The sequence below is a fragment of the Camelus dromedarius genome, chromosome 4 (assembly GCF_036321535.1).
Source record: "Camelus dromedarius isolate mCamDro1 chromosome 4, mCamDro1.pat, whole genome shotgun sequence".
NCBI classification, from domain to species: Eukaryota; Metazoa; Chordata; class Mammalia; order Artiodactyla; family Camelidae; genus Camelus; species Camelus dromedarius.
The window spans coordinates 44,829,350-44,845,690 of record NC_087439.1 but is presented as its reverse complement, the minus strand read 5'-3'; the positions used below and the strand labels follow the sequence as shown (position 1 = coordinate 44,845,690).

The 16,341-nt window shown below is 33.3% G+C and overlaps 1 protein-coding gene and 1 non-coding gene across 3 annotated transcripts in view; both read left to right on the top strand.

Annotated features, from left to right (window-relative positions):
• The window catches only part of FASTKD1 (FAST kinase domains 1), a 32,953-nt gene that overhangs the window by 6,631 nt on the left and 9,981 nt on the right, over positions 1-16,341 (top strand). For both annotated transcript variants that reach the window (XM_010982488.3, XM_010982489.3), the window contains exons 4-9: positions 3,894-4,019; positions 6,242-6,640; positions 8,376-8,486; positions 9,231-9,362; positions 11,707-12,193; positions 13,317-13,431. In XM_010982488.3, coding sequence (XP_010980790.2) covers positions 3,894-4,019; positions 6,242-6,640; positions 8,376-8,486; positions 9,231-9,362; positions 11,707-12,193; positions 13,317-13,431 — 1,370 coding nt within the window. The remainder of the gene's footprint in view (positions 1-3,893; positions 4,020-6,241; positions 6,641-8,375; positions 8,487-9,230; positions 9,363-11,706; positions 12,194-13,316; positions 13,432-16,341) is intronic.
• LOC116153187 (small nucleolar RNA U13) lies at positions 10,213-10,315 on the top strand. Its single transcript, XR_004136979.1, has one exon. It is a non-coding gene; the product is annotated as a small nucleolar RNA U13 (small nucleolar RNA).

Below are 16,341 nucleotides of genomic sequence, written 5' to 3'. Positions count from 1 at the left end.
GTTTAAGCCTTTGATCCATTTTGAGTTTATTTTTGTGTATGGTGTAAGGGATTGTTCTAGCTTCATTGGTTTACATGCTGCTGTCCAGTTTTCCCAACACCATTTGCTGAAAAGGCTGTCTTTATTCCATTGTATATTCTTGCCTCCTTTGTCGAAGATTAGTTGACCGAAAGTTTGTGGGTTCATTTCTGGGCTCTCTTCTGTTCCATTGGTCCATATGTCTGTTTTTGTACCAATACCATGCTTTCTAGATTACTGTAGCTCTGTAGTATTGTCTGAAGTCTGGGAGAGTTATTCCTCCAGCCTCTTTCTTTTTCTTCAGTAATGCTTTGGCAATTCTAGGTCTTCTGTGGTTCCATATAAATTTTATTATAATTTGTTCTAGCTCTGTGAAATACATCCTGGGTAATTTGATAGGGATTGCATTAAATCTGTAGATTGCCTTGGGCAGTGTGACCATTTTAACAATATTGATTCTTCCAATCCAGGAGCATGGGATATCTTTCCATTTTTTTAAAGTCTTCTTTAATTTCCTTCATCAATGGTTTATAGTTTTCCATGTATAAGTCTTTCACCTCCTTGGTTAGATTTATTCCTAAGTATTTTATTGCTTTGGGTGCTATTTTAAAGGGGATTGTTTCTTTACTTTCTTTTCCTGTTGATTCGTTAGTGTAAAGAAATGCAACTGATTTTTGAATGTTAATCTTATAACCTGCTACGTTGCTGAATTCTTCAATTATTTCTAGTAGCTTTTGTGTGGACCTTTTAGGGTTTTCTATATATAGTATTATGTCATCTGCATATAGTGACACTTTTACCTCTTCTTTTCCAATTTGGATCCCTTTTATTTCTCTCTTGCCTGATTGCTGTGGCTAGGACTTCCAAGACTGTGTTGAGTAGGAGTGATGATAGTGGGCATCCTTGTCTTGTCTCAGATTTTAGTAGGAAGCTTTTGAGTTTTTCACTGTTGAGTACTATGCTGGCTGTAGGTTTGTCATATATAGCTTTTATTATGTTGAGATATGTTCCCTCTATGCCCACTTTGGTGAGAGTTTTTATCATAAATGGGTGTTGAATTTTATCAAATGGTTTTTCTGCATCTGTTGAGATGATCATGTGGTTTTTGTCCTTTCTCTTGTTGATGTGATGTATTCCGTATGTTGAACCACCCTTGTGTCCCTGGGATGAACCCCACTTGGTCATGATGTATAATCTTTTTTATGTGTTGTTGGATTCTATTTGCTAATATTTTGGTGAGGATTTTGGCACCTATGTTCATCAGTGATATTGGCCTATAATTCTCTTTTGGTAGTGTCTTTGCCTGGTTTTGGTATCAGGGTGATATGGCTTCATAGAACGAGTTTGGGAGTATTCCCTCCTTTTCAATCTTTTGAAAGAGTTTGAGAAGGACTGGTATGAGTTCTTCTTTGTATGTTTGGTAGAATTCCCCGGTGAAGCCATCGGGTCCTGGACTTTTATTTGTAGGGATATTTTTTATTGCCATTTCGATTTCATTTCTAGTGATCGGTTTGTTCAAGTGGTCAGTTCCTTCTTGATTCAGTCTTGGTGGACAGTATGTTTCCAGAAACTTGTCCATCTCCTCTAGGCCATCCAGTTTGGTTCCATATAGTTTTTCATAATATTCTCGTATAATATTCTATATTTCTATGTTATTTGTTGTAATTTCTCCATTTTCCTTTCTTATTTTGCTAATTTGTGCTCTCTCTTTTTTCTTCTTTGTGAGTTTGGCCAGAGGTTTGTTGATTTTATTTACTTTTTCGAAAAATCAGCTTTTGGTTTGATTGATTTTTTTCTAGGTTTTTTTAAATCTCTATTTTATTTATTTCCTCCCTAATTTTTATAATTTCCTTCCTTTTGCTGCCTTTTGGGGGTTTTTGTTCTTCTTTTTCTGGTTCTTTCAGCTGGTGGGTTAAATTGTTTATTTGAGATTGTTCTTCTTTTTTGAGGAAGGCCTGTATCGCTATAAACTTCCCTCTTAGCACTGCCTTTGCTGTGTCGCATAAATTTTGTGTGGTTGTGCTTTCATTTTCATTTGTCTCAAGGTATTTTTTAATTTCAGCTTTGATTTCCTCATTGACCCATTGGTTTTTTAATAGCATATTGTTTAATCTCCATGCTTTCCTTTTTTTCTCCTTTGTTTCTCTGTTGTTAATTTCTAGTTTCATGGCATTGTGGTCAGTAAAGATGCTTGAGATAATTTCTATCTTCTTAAAATTGTTGAGGTTTCTTTTGTGCCCAAGTACATGATCGATCCTGGAAAATGTTCCATGTGCACTTGAAAAGAATGTATATCCTTTTTTTGGGGGGTGTAATGCTCTGTAAATATCCACCAAGTCTAATTTTTCTATTGTATTATTTAATTTCTCTGTTGCCTTATTTATTTTCTGTCTGGAAGATCTGTCTAGTGATGTTAATGTGGTGTTAAAATCTCCAACTATCTCTGTTAGTAATTGTTTTATGTACTTTGGTGCTCCTATATTGGGTGTATATGTATTAGCGAGTGTAATATTCTTATCTTGTATCACTCCTTTAATCATTATAAAATGTCCTTCTTTATCTTTCTTTATGGCCTTTGTTTTAAAGTCTATTTTGTCTGAAATCAGTACTGCCACACCTGCTTTTTTGGCTTTTCCATTTGCATGGAATATCCTTTTCCATCCTTTCTCTCTCAATCTGTATGTGTCCTTCTCCCTAAAGTGGGTCTCTTGTATGCAGCATGTTGAAGGTTCTTGCTTTATCATCCAGTCTAAGGCAGTTTGTTTTAAATAAGTATACAGACAAGGTTCACACATTACATTTGCTTGCCATGTTTCCAGTTTCTCTCTTTTTCTAAGTAATCATTTTATTTAAAAAATCATACACAGTTATACCAATCATAAATATACATCTTGATGTATTTTCACATACTGAAAATATACTTACACTGTGTAATAGCACCAAGATCAGAACACAGAATATCAGAAGTTTCCCAGAAGTTCTTTTCATGTTCTCTTCCTGTCACTCCCCACCACCCCACCCTAAGTGACCACTATCTTGACTTTGCGTATTGTTTGTTTTATGGGGGGGAGTTAATTAGGTTTCTTCATTGATTTTCGCTTGGAGGAGTTACTGGGGATTGAACCCCTGAACTCTTGGGTGCTGAGCATGTGCTCTACCCTTCACTCTTGACTTCTAACATCATAAGTTAGTTTTGTTTTTATAGAAATGGAATCCTATATTAGGAATCTATCTAGTATCTAGTTTATTTGGCTCAACATGTTTTAAAGATTCATCCATGGTATTGCACAATTTGTTCTTTTTTATTACTGTGTGGTATTATAGGGGTATGTGCAATTTATTCATTGTACTCTTAATGGACATTGAGATTGTTGATATTTAGCATTTATTTTTTTGCTATTACATGTGCTGCTGTGAAATTCGTTATGCTTGTCTTTTAGGGAATTCAAAGTCTTTAAAATCGATAACAATTCTCCTTTCTCTTTTGTCTTACCATTTACTTGTTGAAGAAGTTGGGTCATTTTTCCCCTATGGAAAAATTCTGAAGTTTTTCGTAGCACAGTTGTACTAGTGGTTGTTTTATTTATTAATACACAACCTTGAACTGAAATTGTTTTGTCACCTCAAAAAATTAATAAGTAAATGATTCAAGTAATTTTGAGTGATTTTTCCCATTTGAAAACCTTTCAGTAGAATTTGGCTTTTTAATACTTAGCATGGGTTGCTTTTATAATAATAATAATCAATGTTTTAGAAAATTTTATTTTATATTAGTAATATATTAGTGTTTTTATTGCTTTTTACTTTCTAACTTTGTATTATGTTTTAAGTGAAAATAAATAGTAATGATCCACTTTCTATATTTCCCTTAATAGGTTTGATATTAATGTGCTATCAAAATTTTCCTCTTGCCTGGCAAATCAACATTTATATTTTAGTCCATTAATGGGAGAAATAGCTGATATTGTGAATAGGAACTTGGAAACCATACAGGACTTAAGGTAAATTTATTTAGGGGTCTTGTGTTATGGTGTAAAGAGTCTGGGCTTTGGATGCACACATACTTAGACTTGCTACTCCCTAACTATGTGACTTTAATCTCTTGGAAGTTCACTATCCTTACCTGTAAAATAAGGATAGTGGTGTCTACTGTGCAATGTTGCTATGGGAATTAAGGTGAAATGTATAAAGCATAATGCAGTGTCGTTAAGATCTGTGATTTTTTCCTCACTTACAAGCTAATGTGTTTACCTGCCATCCTTAAAACCTCATTTAACCTTAATTACCTGTGTAAAAGCCCTGTCTTAAGTACAGTTACATTGCTTCTAGGGCTTTCACATATGAACTTGGGGGGAACACAGTTCAGTCTACCGTACACCGATGTTCATAGCAACATTAATCACAATAGCCAAGGGTGGAAGCAACCTACAATGTCCATTGACAGATGAATAGACATTCAAAATTTGATATATACCTACAATGGAATATCATTCAGCCTTAAAAAGGAGGAAATTCTGACATATACTACAAGATGGATAAACCTTGAACATATGCTAAATGAAATAAACCAGACACAAAAGGACAAATACTGTATTATTCCACTTTATATGAGGTACCTAGAATAGTCACATTCATAGCAACAAAGTAGAATGATTGTTGCTAGGGGCTGGGGGAAGGGGAAAATGGGGAGTTATTGTTTAGTGGGTAAGAGGTTTTATTTTGAGAAGATAAAAAAAATTCTGCGGGTAATGGTTGTACAACAGTGTCAATGTACTTAACTGTACACTTAAAAATGTACAAAATGGTAAATTTTATGTTGTATATTTCACACACAAATGAAAGCGTATAAAAGCAGAGACAATAAAAATCACTGTAGAGGGGGAAGGGATAGCTCAGGTGGTAGAGTGCATGTTTAGCATGCCTGAGGTCCTGGGTTCAATCCCCAGTACCTCCTCTAAAAGTAAATAAATAAATAAATAAATAAACCTAAAAAAAATTATAAAATAGAAGGGAGAAGGGGATAGCTCAAGTGGTAGAGTGCATGCTTATTATGCATGAAGTCCTGGGTTCAATCCCCAGTACCGCCTCTAAAAAATAAATAAGCCTAATTACCTTCCCCCCAGGAAAAAAACAAAAAAAATTTTTTTTAAATCACTGTAAAGTACATTTTGTAACTTTAAAAAATTCTTATAGACCCATTTGAGCATCTAATGAAATCTTTGGGCATTTCCTCATTCTGAACTGCAATTACAAATATATATACAATTAAAAAAATCATATCAGAGAGATTTATGGTTAAAATAAATAGCAGTGTTAAGTTACTAATTGATGTTAATTGATGTTAACATTAAACATTTTGATTAGAGAAGTCAAAATATTGTACAACTGGGTTTTTAAAAGAATAATTTGTTTAATTGAAAAGATTGAAAAAACTTTGAAACAAAAAAATGCAAATGACCCCACTATCCTAATAGTTAAGATAGTTTTAGGTTTACATTTTTATGTCTTTTTTGTAGATTGTTTTATAATTACCATCCCCAGGTGATTTTTATATATGTTTTCCATTTTGCATTCTTTATTCATTGTTAGGTATATTGTCTTTATAGTTTTTTGATTGTTGTATCATGTGAGAACTGTCTTTTGAAAGCAGAGACCTCATTTTTGTAATTTTCATGTCTTCTATAATGCCTAGAAGGTTGATTTCTGTTCTTTAAAAGTATTTATTGAATGAAGGAATATTAAATGCTACCTCATGTTCATTATTGTCTTATCAATCTAGCATGAAACATTAAAAAACATGAGATCACTCACTAGTGAGAAATATTTTGCCAAGATTTTTATTAGTAAATTACAGATACACAGAGTATTAAAGCAAAGTCTACTTCCAAAAATATAAAATGAGACTTTTCATCTTCTATTCATGGGCTGTTTCCCCAGAGTGATTTCTGAGTAAAGTTTGCTAAAATATTTTCCTTCAGAGCATTCATCTATAGAATATTATATACACTCAATAAAAAATACTATTTCAATGCTTTTTTTGTCTAAAAGGGTTTAATTACTAAGACATTTGAGTTCAAGTTTCACTAGTATTTAAAAGAAAAATTTTGTGGTATAAAACCCATAATATTGTTACCAGTTCTTTGCCATTTCTAATCATTTAGTCTTAAAATTGTTTATTATTCTTAGATAATGTAAAAATCATTGCATCTTTTTCCTTTTCCAGGTCCTTGTCTGTTTTGATGGTCAGCATATCTTCTTTAATATCACAGCATTTTCAAGAACAATTAGTGAATAAAACAGAACTTCTTTTTGACACCATAGATTCTTCCCAGGTCAACATCGCAAGAAGAATAGTACAGTTTCTTCGAAATATTAAATATACTTATTACCCATTATTAGAAAGGTGCAATAAAGTATTTTTAAGCAATGTGAACCACCTTGATTTGGACTCCATCAGTAAAATACTTAGCCTATACCACTCTCTACAATTTCATAGTTTCGAATTTATTTTGATGGCTAAAAAGAGACTAACAGAAATGATTCCTCTGTTTAATCACCCTGCTAGCTTTGCAAAGTTGTTTGTAGCATTGGGACCCATGGCAGGACCTGAAGAAAAGAAACAGTAAGTTCAGCTAAAAATGCGTTTTACTTTTCTTGTTGAGAATATATGGAAACTTCAAGCTTAGATCTCCTTGCAGTTCTCAAAGGCAGAAAAGTCACTCCACTGAACTGTGGAAGGGAGAATGTTCGCTTTTGCCCTGCTCCTTGATACCTTCTCTGATTATTCTAATTTACGTCTCAAACTCATTAGTCTCCTAGTGTGTTCTCAATGAGGGCCAATAATCTTGGCCAGCACAGCAGTGGATGAGGGAGAACACCATTTAAGTGCTATGATTCTCTCTTCTTTAGGCCACAGGACTGGCTTTACACAGAGAGAAAAGACTGCCCAACCCCCAGTATGGAGTGTGGAATATTCAGAATTATAGTAGTCCTAACAGTGGACCATTTATGCTTTGGTGTCTTCATATTCATCATCAGAAGCATTTATTATGCGCATTGGTATATGTTTCCATTGTCAGGTTTCAGTGATCTTGATCTGTTTCCTATATTTTAAGGATTTCCAGTTTCACCAGATATTGATAGTTGGAAATATTTGGACTGTGTAACAATGAGTAAATTTTAAATTAATACATGATTATTAGGTATAAGCAAACAGATAATTATGATACTAGATTCAGTTAAGCTTGGGTTCCAGGAGTTGCAGAATGGAGGTATCTGCATCATTACTCTGTTAGCGAAAACTTCATAATGAGTTTTATTTTTAAGAGTCTTTTGAATTATATGAAGAAATTTAAGGGTATATTTTAAGAGACTACATCAAGATGGGAACAAGAGTATTATAAGGACTTTATTGGAATCTTTCTCTCTTTTTTTGTCACCAAGTACTGTTAGAATCTCTTATGCTAAGACAGTACAGAAATTGAATTTGACTGAGTCCCTGCCTTCAAAGAATTTATATTTCATTTGGAAGGACAGAAATATGTAATTGAAATATGTAAATGCCATGACACTTTAACATAGTTAATGAGTAGGTACTAAAATTAGTACTATAGATAGTAATTGCAGTAGGCAGACAGAAAAGTGAGAAAAATATTGACTAAAATGGTTGAGAAAAGCTATCGGAAAAATCTGGGTTTGAAGTGTTTGATAAGGTTGGTGAAAAGTATGGTGTGGAGCTATTCAGGATGAATAGAAAATTAGTTTATCTTTCTTCAGATTTCATGTTTTGGCATGCTTTCTAAATTATTCTGAAAGACACACATATACTTGTAGTACTGCACTACTTTGGATGGTTTCAAAATGGACCATCTTCGTAAATTTTCATTTTATAGTATTACAGCAAGTACTTAGTATATAAGATTTCTGCTAATACACAGGTGTATTGATTTCCTGGTCAGATCTTACTCAGTTTTCAAAATTTAGGTATTGTTGGAATATCAGTTGTTAGTTCCTCAGTTCTCTACTACTGAATAATTTTATTTAATCATTATATTTTATAACTATTGTGACCTTGTCTTATTTGAAAATCATTAATTAAACACTTTATCTGTATTTTTTAAGAGATAGTCTAAGATTATACTGAAGCCTTAATTACTTTGAAGAAAACAATATATTTTTCTTTATTCAATAATTTATGTTATTCCCAATTATGTGGGGAAAAATTGGAACTATATGTTGAATTTACTTTTTGTTTATATTATTTCTTTTCTGGTTTTTACCTGAGAACTGTTACTTTTTTAAAAATTTCATAAGCTAATCATCAGTTTTTTCAATATAATATTTTTCTTTGCTTCTAGACTTAAATCCATGATATTATTGATGTCAGAGGAGCTGACTAGTCAGCAAGTCCTGGCAGTGATGGGAGCAATGGAGGAGATGGAAAGTAGAAATTCCTGTCTGATTAAAAAGTAACCTTTCCTGAAATTCATGGTGTTAAATTTAGTTGACATTCATAAGTTGTTATTTTTTACTGTGGAAAATTAAGGTTTTTTTCTATATTCTAGCTGTTGATTTTGAAGAAATAGGGAGCTAACACTTAAGTCGCTATTTATTGTCTAAATAATTTGTTTTTCAAAATAGAGATTTTAAAATTGTCTACAGCATCTTTCATTTCATTTGCTGCTGTTGTTACTCACAAGCAGAACATAATCTGGGAAAGTGGAGAGTATGGGGCAAGACCCAGCTTTTCAAAAGTATAGTTACTGCAGAACATTTAACAACTATGTGAACTTGAATTGTTTCACACTATAGTCATTACTGTGAGATCATACCACCATACATTGACTTTTTGCTAACTTGAGATAAAAGAAGAAAAAAATGGTTCAGATTATATTTACTTACTTTTTCATTATTTATTATATATTCCTTTTAAAAATATTCTTTCTGTCCTAATTCCTCTAACTTATTGCCTCTTACCATTTCCCATTGCTTTTAAGTATCTCCATAAGAAGGCCAGGGGATTTAAGGAAAAAAATTAAGTCAGTTTTACATTTCTATCACAATCTTGAAACAGTTCTTCAACAACAGAAAACCTTGTGGCATTTATTACAGTTTCTCCAGCACAGAGCATGTCTGGCATGAAACAGCTCCTCAGTGAAAGTTTAATAAATAAATGAATGAACTGGTTATAATACATGTTTTATTCTCTTTAGAATTGCATCAATTCTGCATAAACATTTGGACAACTATAAACCAATAGAGTTATTGAAGATAACTCAAGCATTGATTTTTCTACGTTTTCAAAGTAAGGAGCTTTTTGCAAAACTCAGAGAAGTATTGCTTAGGTAAGATTAAAATAGATATGTTTGTTTAGTCTTTCATTTTATAATCTAGTCTCAGTGTTGGTTTTGTATAATTATGTATAGAGTTGTTGGAACTTTTGAAAGCAGAAATTATTAATAGTGTTAAGACATTTATCTCGACCATACCTATTCTGCCAATGCTTATGTTTGGTATATTTTGAGATGGAAATGAGGCCAGTAGGGTGATGAGTTCCCTAGGGCATGAATAGACAAAGCCAAGCCTTTCTCCTTTCCTGCAGGAGTGGATTAACCATGAGAAGATTGGAGCTGCTGATGGAAACAAAGCTTCATTTTGGAGTGCTCACACTTAAGGGGCCTTCAGCCTGCTTACTTGCCTGTTTTAACATTTTAAATTTATAATTTTAAAAATAAAATATGTGGGGGTAATGTTAGTGAAAAGTATTTCATGTAGATTTTTCCTTTTATAATTTAAAATTCTCCACATTTCTATGGATATAGCATTCATATTTTATCTAAGAAGTTGGTAGGAATATCTACTGGGCAATTTCTGGAAACAGACAGATACAGCTTTTGGGGGCTTTCTTTTCTTTCTCTCTCTCTCTCTCTTTTTTTCTTTTTATTGGGGGAGGTAATTAGGTTTACTTATTTATTTTTGATGGAGGTGCTGGGGATTGAACCCAGGACCTTGCACATGCTAAGCATGTGCTCTACCACTTGAGCTATACTCTCCCCCTTAGGGCTTTCTTTTCTTTATATAAAATAGTGTATTAATTTTTTGTGGTCATAAGATTAAAATATTTATTTAGTACTTATTGAGTGCCTACTTTGTGTCAGGCAGTGGGCCAGATAATTATATAGAAATCATTTTGAGGTCCTTTTTAGGTTCATAGGCATGATGATTGAGTGTTCACACTATAGTGTGTGATGTGCCTCCTTCAAACCAGCTATGATGTCGGCACATGACCTGTCTGATGTTAAAAAAAAATCATTTTGAAAACAGAAAAAAGTATAAAGAAGAAAATAAAAATCATTCATAAACTCTTGCATCTATGGTCAATAATTTTGTTTATTTCCTTGTGGTACATGCTTACATATATGTCTATATATGTATATCTGTATCTGTGTGTATATATATGTATTTTTTTTTCTTTCATAGTTGAGAATCATGAGCATACAGTTTTGTATTCTCCCCCCCAACCCAACAGCATTTTCCCACATCATTTAGAACTATTTGTAAATGTTTTTAGTGATTGGTATTACCCATCACATGGTATCACCCATACCATAACTCACTTACCTCTTCCTCATCATGGGGTATTCAAATCATTTTCAAATTTTAGCCACATAAAAAATATGGCATAACACAAATCTTTGCCTGCATTTTAGATTATTTTCTTGGGTTAGTTTCCTAGACAGAGATTTTTTTTTTAACATTTTTTTTATTGAGTTATAGTCATTTTACAATGTTGTGGCGACTTCCAGTGTAGAGCACAATTTTTCAGTTAGATATGAACATACATACATTCATTGTCACATTCTCTTTCGCTGTGCCTAGACGGAGATTGATCATGTCAAGTGATATAATTACTTTTAAACTTCATAAGCCATACTGCTAAATTACTTTCCAGAGAGGTTATGCCAACTTTTAAGTTTACTATTAGTGAATGAGAAAACTGGTATCAGTGTACCCTTGCTAGCATTGAATATTATCATTATTTTAATATGCTAATTGAATATTTTAAAAAGTAACACAATTTTCTTTTAATTTAGATTTGATTATCTCTTCTAAACCTAGAGATGTTTTAAAGACTCCCAGTTTATAATTTGTATTTTAACAACTGCTGTTCTGGTGGTGGAGCTCTTACCACAGGGGTTTGTGAAAGGAGGAGGAGAGAATGGGGTCAGTTGTATGCCCTGTGTTATCTGGGTTTTTGTTTTTTTAAGGTTGGACTTCTTGCACAGTAGAAGTAAGGGGGGAATCACTAATACTGAGTGGTCACTGTTTGCCAGGGCCTGTTCTAGGTCATACCAGCTCCTGACAGGTCATATCAGAAAGTCCAAATTCTGTCTCCCTCAACAGCACTGCAAACATTGTTCTGACACTGACCTTTTGTTTATCAAGGACTGTGGTTTTATTTTTGCATAAAAAATGTGGATGTGGATGTGCTTTAGAACATCTTAAGGATTCCCTTAATAGTGCTTTATGTATTTGAATTTATCTAATTCTTCTTAATTTATATATAAAGCCTGTCATACCTATTCATTATAATAATTATATGTTCATATTTTAATACTTACATATATTTTAGGTTTTGCTGCTGATGTATTCATTTTGTTCTTTTCATTTTTCCCTCTTTCTTTATAGTTATTTGAAAGTCAGTGTCATGCCTACTGAGATTTCCATCCTGGTCTGTGCTCTTTCCATGCTTCCTTCTCCTCACCTAGATGAAGCAAGGATATCTCAGATTGAAGCAGTCTTACCACAGTGTGACTTAAATGAACTGAATGGTTTTGCCACATATGTTTTAAGATGTGTTCAGTATGATCACATGTATCTGGATAATACTACTGGGAAACAGTTGAAACTACTTCAAAAATTAGATCACTATGGTCATCAGAGACTACAAAAATGCAACAGTTTGAATCTGTTATGGGAAGAACTTAAATCTTTAAAAGGAGACTGGTTTCCTGATACACTTCTTGAAGAAACAGTTGCTACGTTACAGCGTTTGATGGATGAGATTAATTACATAAATGTTGCAGGAATTGCATCTTTTATTTCTAGAACTAACTACCTCAGTACTTCACTACTTGATAGGATAGCCTCAGTGGTCGTTCAGCAAATTGAGAAGGTGAAATTCAGATGTTATACGTTAATATTATATGGTTGTCAACTTCTAGAATCATAAATGTTTATCATAAGTACTTTGAGAACTTCATTATAATTTGAAGTTTAAAAATTAAACTCTACCCCCCCAAAAAAAGTAAAATAATAAAAATGGAACTCTAGTTTCTGATTCAGCAACTTGTCATTCCTCCCCTTAAAGCCTCTTTCTCCAGCAGAGCAGATTTGGGGAGACCAGCTGTAATCCTTCGGTTCATTACCAATGTTGTTAAGATTAGTAGTCAAAATTCATTGACTAGAAGGAACTACTTGAAACAATATAGTTGTATTATTATGAATGGCTTATGGAGTGTGAATGGCTTTTGTTTTCCTTTTCATTTTCTATAATCCTGTGATAATTACTTTCACTATTTAAAAACTATTCAAAAGTGTAAGATAAGTGTGAAAATTGAGAAAATTATAGGATATTCCCTGACTTCAGTATTCTTAAATTGTCAGTTGTCTTCTTACAGATTTACTTCTGGAACTTGTAAAATGCTCTTTATTGGAGTATGTGAGAAGACAAGCATTTAGAAAATCTATTGTTTATATCAGGATACAGCTTTTACTTAGAAGGCAGTATTTCTAATAAATGAAAATAAAAGTCTGTCTTTTTGCTTAGCAAGTGCCTGCCAGTCATTAAGTATTGGATGAATGAAATTTTAAAAGTGAATGAATGAAAGAAAAATTCTGGTTATTATTGTAAACTAAGAAACTTCCTTAATTTCATTGTATGATGGATCTTTAAAATGCACTAATGTCATGGAAATTAGTCGATAACTATTTTCTAGCATTTTAATGGCTAAAGGATTCTAGAACAGGCTTTTGCACCTAACAAAATCAATTTGTAGATTATCTGATGTATTTTTTCTGCATTAACATTTACAGTTACTTGAAATTCGTGGTAGAATTAAATAGATGATAGCAAAGTAGAAAACTTAGTAAACAGAGAGATACATATGTCATTTAACTGTGGGCATGGTCATTTAACTATAGGCATGTTAAAGACTTCTACCTAAAATAATAATTAGGTTAAATTTGTTTTATTTCATTGAGGTTTAAACAATAACTTTTTTGTTCTGTTTACACAGATCCATCCTTTTGCAATCCTTGCTGTAATTCTTCCATTCAGCATCTTGAACTATGATCCACCTCAAAAGGATGAATTTTTTGGCACTTGCATTCAACACCTTAATTCTTACTTAAGTAGGTATATTGTTTGGTAATACAATGATGAGGAGGTTGGAGGATACTGTTGCTCTTTTTTAAAGGACAATGATGATAGCCAGGAGTTTTATATCTTAAAATATGTTTTGGATCCATTTTTGGAACCTTTTTATTATGAAAAATGTCACACATTAAAAAGTGAAAGAACTGAACAAGTAGTACCTATAAACTCAGGATCAATAATTGTGAACATTTTATTATCTTTGCTTTACTATTTGTTTTTCTTGCTCTCTGATTTTTTTCCAAGCTGTATTTCAAAGTAAGTTGTAAGTTGTGACCCCTCACCCCTAGCTGCTTAGGCAGACTCCTCCTAAGAATAATGATCTCCTAAGTCACCACAATACTGTTTTCACACCTAAGAAAATTAAGTCCCTTAATAGCTAATACACAATCCATTTTTTTCTTTTCCATTATGGTATATTACAAGATACTGAATATAGTTCCTTGTGCTACACAATCCATTTTTAAATCTTCCTCATTATTCCCAAAATGCCTTATTTAGAGTGGTTATTTTGAACCTGGGATCCAATCAAGCTTCACTCATTCCATTAGGTTATCTCTTTAGTCTCTTCTCTGCTTTTTGTTTTGATTTTGTTTTGGTTGGTTGGTTTGCTCTGCACTGACTTGAGGGAAAGAATTTTATTTTTTTCTAATTTTATTGTCTTTTCAAATACATAGAAAAATTGAAAAAACAGTGTGACAAACATCTGTATACTGTACACCCACAATGTAGCTTTTGAATAATGATTAACATTTTGCTGCATTTGCTGTGTGTATATGTGGTGTGTGTATGTGTGTGTATATGATTAACTGTTTGAAGTATCAGCACTAAATACTTCAGGTTATAAGGACATTCTCCTATATAAGTACAATATCAGTATCACACTTAAGAAAATGAACAAGAACTATATACTACCTACTGAGTCCATAAAAAAAGTTCCTGGTTGTCACCAAATTGTCTTAAATTTTTTAAAAAGCAACTAGCGTTGAATTGGTTATGTCACTTTCTCCCTATCCTTTTCCCTTGATCTTTATTTTTTGTAAAAGAGATTGGCCATATATTGTGGATTGCACCTGGATTTGTCTGAGTGCTTTCTTTTAACTTGCTCCTCCATCTTCTGTATTTCTAGTAAACTGGAATTTAGTTATTGATGCTCGATTAAATTCAGATTAAACATTTTCAGCAAAAATGCCTTATAAGTGATGCTATATACCTGATATTTGTATTACATCTAGGGACATATAACATTTGACTGTTTCTGTTAATTTTAATGTAGAAAACAAATATTTCTTAAAGTCCTTAGTAGATTTTTATTAATTGTTGGAAAGGTTGCTGCTCTGGGGCTGATTATTATGTGTCTCTTAAAAAAGTCTTTACATAGTGTTTCAGTACTGGAAAAAGTGGAATAAAAATATTCCTTCCTACTTTTGGCCTTAGCAGAAGCAGCATGTGAGGATAGCAGAGGCAGGAAATTATTATTTTTTCTTTCCATTCTTTATTTTGGGTTCTGAATTTTGTTTGGTTGTTTGGCCTTCAAGGAAAAGGGATTTACAGGGCTTCTCTTCTCAGACCCATACCTCTTACTTGCCAATTAATGCCTTTTCAGTCAACATTCACCAAATACTTTATTGTCAGGCAGTCTTTTAGTCACTGGGGATACAGGAGAGAATAAAGACAAATAGACTTTACCATCATTGAATTTACTTTCTGGTGGGGTGAGACTGGTATAAACAATAAACGAATACATAAGGTCAGGTGGTGATAAGTACTCAAGAACACTAGGGCGGGGTAGGTGTGGAGGATGGAGGATGGTGGGGTGGGTGGGCTGGAGTGCCATTTTAGATCTGGGAGTCAGGGACCGCCTCCTGGAGGAGGTGTCATTGACCATGGATTGAACGAAGTGGGAGAGTGATCCATGGCCAGAGGTGGGGAAGAGAACCCCAGCACAAAGAAAGCAAGTACAAAGGGCCCTGAGGTGAGAGCATGCTTGATTTCTTTCTGGAACAGCAGATTCAGTGTGGCAGGAATAGAATGAGGGTGACTGATTTGGTAGGGAAAGTGGTTGGAGAGGCAGCCAGAGACTCTCTTCCTCTGAGCTTTTTGCTGTGCTTGAAGAGTAAGAAATCCTCATTCTGTCATCCACCAAGCAAGTAATACTCAAGTAATAGCTGCTATGTCCAGCATAAGGTGCTAGGCTCTATATTAGGGTATGTTTCTCTAGACCTGTAGATCGCTAGTTAGGCTGTGTGAGACCAGTATAAATATATCAATTGTGTCAGTATCATGTTCTTGGACTTTTCTATGTGTTTGTGGGATCTGTAGGCCAGATGATGTCTTACTATGTCTAGTACTGTGTCTCTAATAGACAAGTAAATTGGGACTGTGATATGTGTATGTTTATTTGTGTATGGGTGTATGCATTGTGTAGTGTTATATATACCCCCTTTTAGTAACACAACTATATATGGAAAGATGAGACTTTGAATGTGCTCTCCTGGTTGTTCAGTTGTGTGTCAACAACCAGAAGGAAATGAAAGTACTTTTTTTTTTTCTTTTCAAATAAAAGATACAAGAGATGAGAGGTTGAAAAGTACAGCTTTGATTTTTTTTTTAAGACTTACTGAGAGACTAGAAAATTCTTGGAGACCTTATATTAGCAAAATTTTGATTAGCTAATAGATTAATAATTTTCTTTACTTTGAGTAAATGTTAGTTTTGACATACCAGTTTTGCTGGTAGAGATCATCATTATTAACCTTGTTTTGAATTAATCTTGCTTTACTAAATAAACTCAGCAAAACATTGAAAAGATTTAACATCTTTTTTTGTCCTTTGTAAGGGCATTGCTACTAATGGGGCATTTTAGATGATCCCTTCCTTCTCATCAG